The sequence below is a fragment of the Populus euphratica genome, unplaced genomic scaffold (assembly GCF_000495115.2).
Source record: "Populus euphratica unplaced genomic scaffold, PopEup_1.0 scaffold9.1, whole genome shotgun sequence".
In the NCBI taxonomy this organism is placed as follows: domain Eukaryota; kingdom Viridiplantae; phylum Streptophyta; class Magnoliopsida; order Malpighiales; family Salicaceae; genus Populus; species Populus euphratica.
Window position 1 is genome coordinate 2,639,815 of NW_011499857.1, and position 13,290 is coordinate 2,653,104.

Consider the following 13,290-nt stretch of genomic DNA (forward strand, 5'->3'; position numbering starts at 1 on the left):
ATAGCATTATGGTTTAGAATTTTAAGAGGAGACCATATCTTGAAACTATTATATTTTGAAAGCCAATTATCTTTCCAAATTCTAAATGATTTTTCATCGCTTGTTCTTTGTATGCGACCTCTATCCATTACTGATTTTCCTTGAACAACACTCCTCCATGTATATATAGCTCACACTTGTATAAACAATTGCTTATTCAAAACATGAAGAATGACAATATCTTTTTTAGCAAAAATCTAATAAATGACGATGTCTCATGTTTCAAATAGATCTCAGTTTTACCATTAAATTAAAAAATTCAAATCTTAAGAATCCTAAGATAAAAATAATAATAAAAATCTCAAAAACAAAACTAATTTAATCTTTTTATCATTTCTCATGACTTTCTTACCATTTATTTAGCTTCTACTTAAAAAGTCTTTCAATTTACATATATATCATGCCTAATTATATAATCGAGTTGCCTCGAGGTGTCGAGCTCTAGAAAAAAAAAATGATGGTTTTCTAAACTAGAAATTACAAAAAGAAAATAAAATAAAAAAGAGAATAAAGAAATTATTCAAAAAAATATTAAGTTTATTTTTTTAAATTCTAAATAAGATTCTCTCTACCAAATGCAAGCTTATTTTCCTTTCTTTCGATGCTTATTTGCACCACTTTTCACTCTATCTATATATGAATAACTATTTTACCTATATATTTTAGTAAGTGATTTTCAAGTTATTTTTTATTTAAAAAATAAAATGAATTGATATTTTTTAGATATTTTTAAATGATTTAAATGTGTTAATATAAAAAATAAAAAATAATCTAAAAAATACATTTTCAATTGAAAAATATTTTTTAAAAATATCATACACTTCAACATCAAACACATATAATTTCCCTTTGCACCCAACGCAAATTGAATGTGACATCAAACTATCTATATTCAAAATAATCATCAAACAAAATTCACACTTACAATCAATGTTGCTAATTTAATACCTAGCTCAAGTCAAGTCAATAGAAAAAGGTAAATTTTTGGTGCCGAAATAATATTGTTTTTTTTCATAAAAAAAAGCAAGTACTTTTACTAATATAAATCAATTATTGACCGATAACCCGAGCCTCGTCAACCCTCAACCCTCGAGTCAGGTCTTAACCATACTCGTTATTATCTAACCCCCAATGCTGACACTTGACAATGCTATATTTTGTTCAAAAAATTATACTCTATTCTCATCCCTATTTTCTACTTTGTTTCTCCTTTTTCAACCTTTTGAAATAACCAAAAACAAAATAGATTGAAAAGGAATACAGAATGGATAAAAGAAGAAGTTATAGACAGATTTTTAAATATAAAGATTAAATATACAGTTTTTAAGATTACACGGACTATAATTATTTGTTTTATAACTACAAGGACTAAGCTATAATTAACTCAACCTTTAACCCAAGGTGATAAAGAAGAAGGGCAGCTTAACATGCTAGCTCCAAGATATAGATCGATTTTTGCCCAACCCTTAAGGCTAAATGATCTAAAAACACCATATATAAACTTACAATTAGCAGCTTCAAAGACCTAAAGTTCAAGGTACTTCAGGATTATTTAGCCAAACCTAAATGTTTTCACAAAACCTTATATAGCTGGTCTCTAAGAAACACATGCCTGCCAGGAGCTTGTTAGGCCCACAAGTCATATTCAGAATTCCCTCTAACAAGACTCTCCATAGACCCTCCCGTATTTCAGAATCTAAAAAAGCCCTCACCACGACGGTCTCGAGATTTTGCACTCTCGGTGCAGCAAATCTACCAGGTGCTAAAACAATAAGCGCATTTGGTTTTTTTCTGTTCTTCTTCCTTACGCAACAAAGATGGGCTGCAAACCCTTGTGCACACAATAAGAGAAAGTACTCCTGAGTAGCATCCGGTAAAGGAAACAGAAATGTTTCCCGGCACTTGTCCAAGGTACACAAGTACTATGTGCCTGAGTTATGTTCCTGTTCTATTTATATATACAAGATTATCTGTGTCCGCATCTGCTGGTGAACAAATCTCCCTGCGATCTCCCATTCAGTTTGAAAATGGCAACCTACGGGGTAGAAGACTACGTTAGTTTATTCAAGCAAACCTCAACAAGTTCATAAATACCACTTCCTCCAAATAAATGTCACTAATTCAAACCCTATTTTCAAGGAATTATAGCAGTTCATTGAAAAAAAAAAATAACAATAAGCATCTTTTCATGCTCCTTATATGGACTCGAGTTAAAAGCAAAGGGGGAAAAAAAAAAAAACAAACTACATAGAAAAGACGAAGACAATAGTACATAAACGTGTTTGATTGGAGAGACAAGATAGAAACATAAAATAAACTTGTTTACGGGATAGTTTATCAATGAATTTATATACTTTTAAAACAAGAAGTACAAAAGACTCTCAGTTGTCTCAGTATTTTTTTGTCCCAGAACAGGAACCAAACATTACTCTAGTGATTTTCCAAACCATTTGTATTTAAATAATGGTATCAACAGAACTCCATTTCTATGATTCAATTAATTGCCTATTCGTTACTAGCTAAAACTGCAATTATCTCATGCAAGCAATGATTACCGAAATAAAATTTACTTGCATTCCCAAGCAAATCATAATTACGGCAGGAGGGAATTTCTAGCTGTAAAGAAAGATGAATGTTTTGACAGACATTTTAAACCTTTCATGCAACACAAGCCAGTCAGCCTCAATTTGCATGGGGAAAAATAATTTAGCTATTTTTTACTCAAGTAACAGCAGACAAACACAGAAAGAAGTATAAAATCCTCTTTGTATGTGCTGAACTAACCCCAACTTGAGGGATGTATCAGAGCTTTCATAATCATGTAGAGGGCCATTTGAGTTGCAGACATTGGTTACCGACTCTGATGACTGCCCTTCCTCGTAACCAACATTCTCTGAATCAGCTGTAACATGCTTTCGGCCATTAGATATCTCCACCACCTTCAGTTGAACATTTTCAGTTGTATAAGCAAAAAGTTAGAAAAATCCATATATCACTGCCAAAAATAAATAAATTGAGCACAACACGTATACGGCGAGCATGTGTATTGTGTGCATACACAGCACGCATGGGAGTAAGGGATCTACTTGCTGTTTGAGTCTCTCATTCTCTTCCATCAATTGCATTCCCTACATTTTCATCAATTTCAAAGCAATATCAGGGGGGGAAGAGTACTATGAAAGGCAAGAAGAAACGTAAACTATACACATTGAAATTATCTTATTTGTTCAGTCCATCCTACTCTTCTCCATAAAAATCATGGAAAAGTCCAATTCCTTCTATTCCTTCTATAATCATCATTTCTCTCTCTAAAACAGCATAATGATATGATACCAGATTTACAACAAGTTGCAAGGACATTTCAAGGGTCAATCTGAAATGCATGTTACCATTGATGTATCGAAAACTGCAAACTGATGAATAATTGAATACTATCATCCAATGCATTAAATTCTACGTTTAACCTATAAAATATTATCACTGGAGGGAACACATAGATGCTCAAAATTAAGCACGCCTTTCTCAGACAATATTGAATGTGGAAATCTCTAATGGATGCACAACAATGGGATGGTCCCATCCAGTTAATGTCTGCCAAGGAATCAAGTCAAAAACATTAGTAAGCACAGAAGCTGACCTTTCTTTGAAGATCAGTGATCTCGTTCATAATCTTCTCACCCTGAAACCAGGGGAAAAACAAGGATGGTCAGTGGTCATTATAATTAAGTGATGCGAGTCTATAATCAAACCACAATACACAGAACAAAGTGTTTGTGGACCTTCTTCTCTATCACACAGCTCAATCCAGCCTCAAGAGACTTCTCTAGCTGCAGCAATTCGTCTATATTTAATCCTCGCAGATCTTCCCCTCTCATTTGCCTGTTTTACATTGGGTTTAATAAATGGAAATTAGGCATAGAGCTGCTAGAAGCTAACTACCTCAGGCATACCTCAGCTGATGGCTTTTCTCCGCAACTTCCTTACTCAACCTGGAGCAGGTGCTGTCCTCTACCAGCTATGATACAAATATTATCACTCTATTAGCAAACAAAGGTTTTAAATGAAGGAAGATAGAGCTACATGATTTATATAATCCACAGCTAATGTAAAAGAAGTCAGGAAGCAACAGATTAAATGCGCTAGAAAATGAGAAAATGGGATGGACTTGATGAATTATCCTAGACGAACATAACTATATGTGTTCAGAGTATTGTATTCAAGTCCAAGTCTATAAGTCAACTTCCTCTCATTCGAGACTAACGTAACATGAGTTCCTTCCTACTTTCTCCCCTCGACATTTCCGACAACAAGAAACTCTGGGAACTCGATTACAGAATTCCAAGGCTTTCATTTTCAATTGCCAGCCATCTTATATTAAATTAAGAACGGTTTAGCTTCGTTTATGTTTTTGGAGGCCAGGCATCGTAAACATGCGAGTTCAACAGTAAAAGACTTCATAGTTGTCAATTAATCAGGGGGTTATTCAGGTCGTCAAGGGGGAAACATATTCTATACATCATCCCATATTTCAAATCCTTGCACTGTCTTAAACACTCTCCACCAAATCATTAATATATGAATCTAATAGCAAATCGAGTGCAAAGAACAAAAGGCCAACCTGCAACTCAAGAGATGGTTGCTCCAGCTTCTCAAGATTCTTCGAGTGCAAATTATGCCTTTCCAGTATTTCCTTCATGCTTGAAAAAACAAAAGCACAGTAAAGTCATTTCCTAAGATGGCCTGGAAGTTTAAAAGTCTAACTGGTCTTTGCTAGTTATTTTAAGAATCAAGCAAGATTAAGATTCAATGATATAGTGAAATTGACTCAGAAATGCAGCCCTTTGTCTCATTTGGTTCTCCAAGAAAATTATAGAGACAACATTACAATGAAAATCTAAACTAATTCTAATTTGATCAAAAGCTATGATTTCCCACGTAAATACAACAAAGAAACTTTGTTTTTCAATCTTCTAGTGAATCTTGAAAGATTTATATCAAGTTTTCTTCCCACTCAGTGGTTGAAAATCAAAAATCAAGATATGTATTGTTGCAAATGCGCATAGTGACAAGTACTTGAAAACTTCATGGGAGAGTTAATCCAATGTAACTAAATTATTTTTGCAATTTCAAACATCACAGTGAAATTATATTTCTATCATACATTTTCATAGCCAACAAATTCCATAATTCAATTTTATAAGCGTTGTCTTGCTCTTGAATTCTAGCGAATCACCCTTTAATTCTTTATTATACCCAAAATATTGAAAAGATCAGCCTCTATTTCTCACTAACAGTGAGATTATTGTCATAGTAAATTTTACCATGGCCTTTACCAATCATTTCTTCCCCTTTTTACCACTTGTTTCCAAGGCATGACATTCAACCATGTCCAGGCTTGCACAGCGTTTTTTATGGCTTTGATGTTGTATTTGACCTTACAGAGTACAGCCGTAGTTTTGACCTCTAAAATTTTTGTTCCGATCATGCTATTAGGCACGATACCATCCCTTGTTTTTCAATTTCCAATTTAATTACATTGTTTTTCCTACAATATCACTAGGTAGTTTGTTGACTTATCCTCTCAAATCAAGTATGTGTGACTGAGTTTATACTACAAATCATTAGTTCACATGCCATGTCTTCTCCGCCGAATAACAAGATATAGAAGTTCCATGCAAGTATCCATGAAAGTATCAAGCCACAAAAACAAAGAAAAGAACATAGAAATGTCTGAAGTATTCAAAAATTAATCACAATCAATGTATTTGCAAATGGCTAATCGTTATAACAATGTATTAAAAAATGTTATCTTAGAAGACCATGGCATAGGCAACATTCAAGCGGATTTGCACATGGGAATGCAACTGTCTTGTTAAGAAATGCAGTTTGGCACAAAACCTGTTTTCCATTAGTTATCAAATATTTAACTATATTCGCTCCAGATTTTTACGCAGGAGCCGTTTTTATTTTAGTTTTCCTATATCTAGTTTAGGAGTTATAGTTCTTGTAAAGAAAAGAATTTAGGTCTAGAACAAATATATATAAGGCTACCAAACTTACTTTTCAGACATGTTCTTATAACCATCATCATCATCAATTAGAACACATTTTAGAGGTTTTCTACAAACTCTAAACCTATGTTTCTAGTTCCAACTCCAGTAAATTTCTCTAAATGTTTGGTAGGGTGGCACATGGCTTCCTATACAGCACCAATTAAAACCATATTGAATACAGCTGATGAGGCTTGTAAACCAGTGTTCCAATGCAAAATGGCAGTCTTTGTGGTATTAATTATAGTAAGAATAGCAACATGTGCGATGCATTTATCATCAAGTTAAGGAAACGTCCTCCGTGATTGCCATTTTCCCAAGTCAGTTGGATGATAATAAAGAAATTAGCAAGAGGGGCGGAAAAATTATTATAAGATCTAAGAGGCTAGTCTATTAGCAAGAGGGGCGGAAAAAAATCTGAACTCTTTAGCTAACTTCCGAGGTTTTATCTCCTTCCATGTAAAATCAATACAGCTTACAAGTTGAGCCATGAGGTTGCTGTCTTCTTCCATCTCCTATCATAGCTTCGGCTATTTTGCACATGTTTAACGATCATTGACAAATAGACCATAGAAACTCAAGTTTGCATTCCTTAAAGGGCATCCTGAATCGCAGTGCACCATTTCAATATACATGTGATGATTAGTATCATCATGTATGCATGTGTGTGTGTGTGTTGGTATTAGTTACATTAGCAAAACAAGACAGAAAAATGGTTAAAGTTTTCGCAAAAATCTAGAAAACTAATAACCACAATTTCTAACTCCAACACTACCCTATCTTATTTTAATGTTTTCTCACCTTATAACACTAAAACAAAGAGACAAAAATAGCCTAGAAATCCCCCCTTTTCGAAGATCATGACGATCTCATGCAACAGTTTAATCAGGTCACACGGAGTAATTTTAATCCAACCAGAGACGACACAGGAGAGAGAAAGACCTTGAGCTGGAGAACTCAAAGAGCTTGCCAGTGGAGGAGAAGATGATGAGAGCAACATCAGCATCACAGAGAACTGAAAGCTCCTCGGCTTTCTTGAAAAGCCCTCTTCTTCGTTTTGAAAACGTGACTTGCCTAGCGGTGGCGTTATCGATCTTTTTTATCTGAATCCTCTCTCTTGCCATTTTAAGCAAAGAAAACAGGAAAGGAAAAGGGATAGCTACAGAGAATAAACCAGCATACAAAGAGAAGAACTGAGTTAGTGCTACATAAAGAAAACCAAGACACTCATGAGTGGAGTAAAACAGGCGGCATTTTGCTAAATTTAGAGAGGAACCTGTGAAAAACCCTAGTTAGAGAATTCTTTTTCAGATCCAAAGAAAGGAAAGAGAAAAGGAAACACCCACCAGTTACAGGTCAAGGAAAGTAGTAACAGAGATGGGATTGGGTTGGCTCGGCTGTTCTGTGTCAATTGACAAGCACTGCTCTAGTTATTAATTAGTAGTCGTAGTGCTTGCTTGTAGTTGTTGGTTTTGGTGCTTCCTTGTTTTGTTCTTTCTTGAGAGAGAAACTTCAGAGAAAGTAGAAAGCAACCAATGACAATGGGAGGAGTGGGAAGACAGGAAAAACTAAATCTTTAAAATAATGAAGCAGGGTGTGGCCTGTGTCTGTGCCTCTCTTCTGTGTTCTTAGGCTTTGGAATTTAGTAATCAAGTTGCTGCCCGAGGTAACGTAAGCCTGGGTCATCATACGAAGGCCAGTCCAGTTTTTGTCTTCGCATGCAGTGAAAAATTTCCTCGAATATGCATTTCTCGGTTTTAAAAGCGATGGGAAAGGACGCGTGATGTCGATATTTTTATTTTATTTTGTTGACAGAGATATAACTTAACAAAACAACTTAAATATCTATTATTATTTATGGTATAAAATGTTTTTAAAAAAATTAAAAATATTAAATTTTTAAAAATTATTTTATATTAACACATTAAAATTATTCAAAAATATTAAGGACAGGTTATTTCAAGTCAAATGTTTTACATAAAAATATTTTTTAAATTTTTTTATATTTATTTTCTAAATAATGTTTTTCTATATTTATTTTCCGTAAAATATCTTACAAGAAAATTAATTAATGTAATATTTTAGAGTCAATCATTAAACTTGATTTATTAGTTAAAAAATATTTTCAACTTGTTAAGTTTTATAAAATATTTTATAAACAGTAATTTATTTTTAATATTATCCACAGTAATCACCATCAACTCCTTCATCATCATTGCCATGTCAATACATCATCACCTCCTCCTCCATCTTTTTATTATCACTGTTATATCATTACCATCATTTTTTTTTTATCACAACCACTATTATAACAATTATTGAAAAATATTTATATATAAAGTATTTTATATCAAAATATTTTTAAAGTTAAATAGTAAATAATTATTTATATGTAAAATAATTTACATGTCAAGTATCTCATAAAAAATATTTTATGCAAAATAAATGAATCTTGGATTTGATGTTCTTTGAAGTAAAATAGACAGAAAAATAAAAATTATTATATTCTTGAACACTCGCTTGTGTAATGCAAAAATATTGTGGCTATAAAATTAATTCATTGTTCACCACTACAACACTGCAATGTAATGATTTCTCGCACTTCTAGAAAAAACTTACCTTTGGAGGTAATGCATTATTTATAGATAGTCTATTAGCCATTGTGAAGCTAACCATGAATGACTAAATCTTTTCACTTTTTAGTACAGTAGAATTATTGAATCATTCTTAAAAAATATATTAAGTCGTAATTAGGGATATTTTTATCATTTTATTCATATTTGAATAGTGCAATAATGATTATACCATTGAAAAAAAAATGATAAAATGATAAATTATCATCAAACTTTGTAAAGATAAATTCGTTTTTTAATAAATAAAATATATATGTTATTTATGCATGCATGGCTTGCACCAACACATCATGGACTCAATCATCTTCAAGTGACATATCTAACAACTTCTAGTAGTTAACAACGAACTTCCTTGATGTAGTTAAGTTTATCTCAGCAGCTCTTTCTCCTTCATGCTGACATGCATTGTTTTTTAAGCTTTAGTTTGATACTAGTGATTTTATTTATTTATTTTTATATTAATTTTTATGTATAACACTTTAAAATTTTAAATTAGCCATTCATTTTGTTTTTTTGTTCAGATTTAATCTATGTTATTTTAATTATTATTTGAGATGGTTTATAAAATTAATTTTTTTTCGATTTCATCATTCTTTGGATTTTTTTATTATTGTTCACTTGTTTTATACAATTTTATGAATATAAGTTTTTTTCTATGATTTCATCCCTCTTAAATTTATTTCCATGTCATTTGATCCTCGCTTTTCTTATTTTTTTGCAATTCTTTTTTGCTTTAGCATTTTTTTTTGTTTTTTTATGATTTGTTTTTGTAAAGTTATTGTTTTTTTTTAGTTTTATCTTTTAATATTTAATTATTTTTCAGCTTCATTCTTTTTAAATTTTTATAGATTATATATTGTTCTTGTTCTTTTAATTTCATCCTTTTAATATTTTGTTCTCGTTTTTCTTACAGTATCATCCTCTAATTGTTTTTTTACGTGCTTCAATTTTTTTTTTTTGTTGTGATTGTTTTTTTTTAGTAAATTCTTTAAATTTAATTTTTTTATATAATTTTATTATTTAACATTAAATTAGTCAGGAACCAAACTTTTTTATTAAACCCAAGTTTCTGGATCTAAATGATTAACCATGGTTTAAAAAATTCACTCATGTTTTTTCATTTCTTTTTACCTTTTTCTAAACTATATCATTATTTAAGTGTGATAACTAGTTTACTCTTAGCCTTCCAAGACGAACAAGATGCACCTATTTTGTTTCATTTATTAACATATAGGATGGTCAATTAACTTTGTTTCGTATACTGGGTAGGTTTTTAATCTTTATTTCAAGTATTTTATTGCAGGCAAACAAAAACAACAACATTTATATTTTTGTAATCTAGTTGTTGGGTTTTGATTTAACCCGTGGCAAAGTATGAGTTCAAATCCAGTTTATTTATATATTTAAATGACACGAGCTTGCTATGGACATAAACAAAATATATTTTGAATGTAGAAAGAAATTGTGTTAGGCATTGATGATGTCGTTTTTATTTTTAAATAAAATTTTGATTATTAATTCAAAATTTAAAGCACATGTAGTATTTTTTTTTCAAGCACAGAGACAATAATGTTTTTAATTGTCTTAGACCAATCCATCAAACTTGCAGCTCAGTTCACAGTCCTGATTGATTAACAACATTGTTTTTTTCTAAACATGATTTTTATGTAACGATATGATAATAAAAACATATATTATATAAAAAAAACCAACTAAAATTTAAAAATAACAACAAGTTTTTAAAAAAACCTTGCTGGTATTGTAAAAAAACTATTATAATCCCGAGCAAAAACAAACTAAAAAATTAATAATATTTAATAAAATAACATCCAAAATGTATTCTTAACCAATTTAGAAATTTGATAGACTAGTGTATTTATAACATTTTAAATAAATTAATTAAAAAAATAAATTTAAATTAAAAAACCAAAAATACAAAAATAAGCCAAGTGATTAGGTTTAAGTAACACCAACATGATAGACCAATCACAGATAAATCAATTTACTAACTTGACTGGATTTTTATTTTTTAAGGAGTAGACAAAGCATCGTCAGCTCCATATTCCCTTAATAACACAAGACTTGTCATCTTATTGTCTTTTATTTGACCACTTTGGTCGATTGAAAAATGATAGTTCAAGTTTTTGGTTCTTGAAAATTCATTTGTAGACTTGTTTTATTTAAAAATATATTAAAAATATCATAAAATTTTTAATAAATTCATTCTCAACTCGAAATACCCCCAAATAACTATAAAAACAACCAAATTAAAAAAAGTTCTCAAGTCTCAAGTTGCCTTTTCAAGCAATATAGAGGTTAAAGAACATCCAAGTAAGACTTGTCTAGTTAAAAAGAACCAGAAATGATGTTTTTCATGGTCATGATCTTAACGAGCTAATAATTTATTTATTTATTTATTGATTTATAAAGATTCTATATTTCCTCTCTCAAGTTAGGGATCAAGCAGGAATAAATAAAGTTTCAAACTAAAATGTTCTATCCCCAAACTAAAAGGATAAAAAAAAAAAATTCTAACAAAACCTCGTAAGTAAATTCTAGTAAAAAAGTGTAGGATTGTTTTTTTATTACAGAGCTGCATGTATTTTACCTTTTCAATTTTAATATTGTAATTTTAAATTTCATATAAACAATACAATTAAATAATTTTTTACAAGATTAAAAGTTAATTGAATGATGATATTTTTTTTAAAATTATAATAATTTTTTTAAAAATAAATAGCGGAGAAGAAGTTCAGTAAATGAGATAAAAGACAAAAAAAATAATGATTAAAGGACAGGAGGGGGTAAACGTAGCGTTACCCCCAGTGAACAGTTGCCTTGCGAGTGGAGTTTAGAAAGGAAAGAAAATAAGTATTTTGGTTTTTTTTTTTAAAAAGAAAATTGATAATTAGTTTAATCCATTAGATCCTTTTAAATGACCAAACCGATATTTTACTGGTTTATATCTTCTTTTTTTTTTAAAAAAAACAGGGCATGCACGTTATATTTTTTCACTGGTTTAGATTTTAGAAAAAAAATTGATTAAAAATTAAAAAAAAAACTAAAACCAAGAAACTGATTAAACATTTTTTATTTTTTTTATTTATTGACCACCATTGTTGACGGCCCAAACTAGAGGGACTTTTCTACCTTATGAACCAAATTATAAAGATTAAAGACCTAATTGAAATGATAATGGTGTCTTCGATAAAAATCAATACCACGTGGGCTTACGGTGTTGCTAAACTCGCATTGCTATGGTGGGCCGTATTTAAATTTGAAACTTTATTGTTTTTTTTTTTATTTTTCATAGTAAGGATTTTTATACCACTGGTTTGTATATCAATTGATATTAAATTCTTTTCCAAAACGATCTTAAATTAAATTTGAAATTCCATCTAGCACTTTAAAATTAATGAAGAGAGAAATGGGATTGCAAAACTAAAATACCCAGTTAAAATCCCAAGTTTAAGCTGGTATATTTATCAAATTCACAAAAAAAAAAAGCAGAAAAAATAAATTCCCAGCCCACGTGCTTGATATTGATATTACACTGCATGTTACTTTTTAAAAAATTATTTCAAACTAAAAATACATTATTTGAAAAAAATTTTTTGACACAAGTATGTCAAAATTATAAAAAAAACATTTAAAAAGTATTAATTTAATAATATTTTTTAAATAATTGACCTTTTAATTCGTGATTCCCAACTTGCCATGTTGTTTTACGATCGCGAATCAAACAAATCCACAGTGGTAAGGCCCGTACGAAGGAATGAGTGTTGTGGGCTTTTGAGGTTTTGCAAGGCCCGTACGAAGGAATGAGTGTTGTGGGCTTATGAGGTTTTCCGAGGCCCGTATGAGGGAATGAGTGTTGTGGGCTTTTGAGGTTTTGCATGGCCCGTACGAGGGAATGAGTGTTGTGGGCTTATAAGGTTTTCCAAGGCCCATACGAGGGAATGAGTGTTGTGGGCTTCTGGGATTTTCGAGCCTGAAACACACCCACAACGGTTCTGTTAACTCCAGATTTTATAGAACAGTTTTTAAAAAAAATTATTTTTTTGTTAAAAATTATTTGTTTATATTTTTAATTTTTTTTAACATGATGATTTTAAAAATAATTTTTTTAAAATAAAAAATATTATTTTAATATATTTCAACATAAAAAACATTATAAAAAACAATCCTAATTACATTTCTAAACAGACATTAAATTGCAAATGAAAATGTGAGCTAAAATTAAATAATCATTCCAATTGTGCATTAAATTCGTGGCAGCATCGAAGTCATGGCTTTAAGTTCAGATAAACCACCATGTTAGGGGTCCCTTGACTTTTGAACAAGCATGCGAGAAAACACAGAGCACATAATTAATACACTAAACAAAGTCAATAATATTCCTTGCACTGTCACTAGCCAAGTTATTAGACACTTCCGGCCATAATCCAGTCCAAGACCCAGCTGGGTAAAAAAATTAAATAATATTTTTTTAATATTTTTTTAAAATAAAATAAAATAATTTTATTTTTTAAAATTAAATCAAATTTTAATTATATTAATTTGAGTCA

At 30.6% G+C, this 13,290-nt stretch overlaps 1 protein-coding gene across 4 annotated transcripts; it reads right to left on the reverse strand.

Annotated features, from left to right (window-relative positions):
* Positions 1 to 1,608: 1,608 nt before the first annotated feature.
* Positions 1,609 to 7,789, reverse strand: SVP (K-box region and MADS-box transcription factor family protein). Of its 4 annotated transcripts, none has more exons than XM_011023541.1 (9): positions 7,436 to 7,789; positions 7,032 to 7,248; positions 4,658 to 4,736; positions 3,990 to 4,054; positions 3,819 to 3,918; positions 3,677 to 3,718; positions 3,126 to 3,167; positions 2,824 to 2,978; positions 1,609 to 2,074 (listed from the first exon to the last, which is right to left on the reverse strand). In XM_011023541.1, exons 2-9 carry the CDS (start codon positions 7,211 to 7,213, stop codon positions 2,056 to 2,058), a joined length of 684 nt encoding a protein of 227 aa, XP_011021843.1. In that variant the 5' UTR covers positions 7,214 to 7,248; positions 7,436 to 7,789; the 3' UTR covers positions 1,609 to 2,055. The 4 variants fall into 4 exon arrangements, 3 of the variants coding, with proteins under 3 accessions (XP_011021843.1, XP_011021845.1, XP_011021844.1); XM_011023543.1 differs by having other exon boundaries at positions 7,032 to 7,219; positions 7,436 to 7,771; XM_011023542.1 differs by having other exon boundaries at positions 7,366 to 7,770.
* Between the last annotated feature and the right edge of the window lie 5,501 nt (positions 7,790 to 13,290).

What these genes read in the sequence shown, in the direction of transcription:
- SVP (XM_011023541.1), bottom strand. Translation starts at nt 7,213, where the DNA reads ATGGCAAGAGAGAGGATTCAGATAAAAAAGATCGATAACGCCACCGCT. An exon ending in TTTGAGTTCTCCAGCTCAAG is followed by an intron (nt 4,737 to 7,031) that starts GTCTTTCTCTCT and finishes TGTTTTTTCAAG; the next exon opens with CATGAAGGAAATACTGGAAA. An exon ending in AACCATCTCTTGAGTTGCAG is followed by an intron (nt 4,055 to 4,657) that starts GTTGGCCTTTTG and finishes TTTGTATCATAG; the next exon opens with CTGGTAGAGGACAGCACCTG.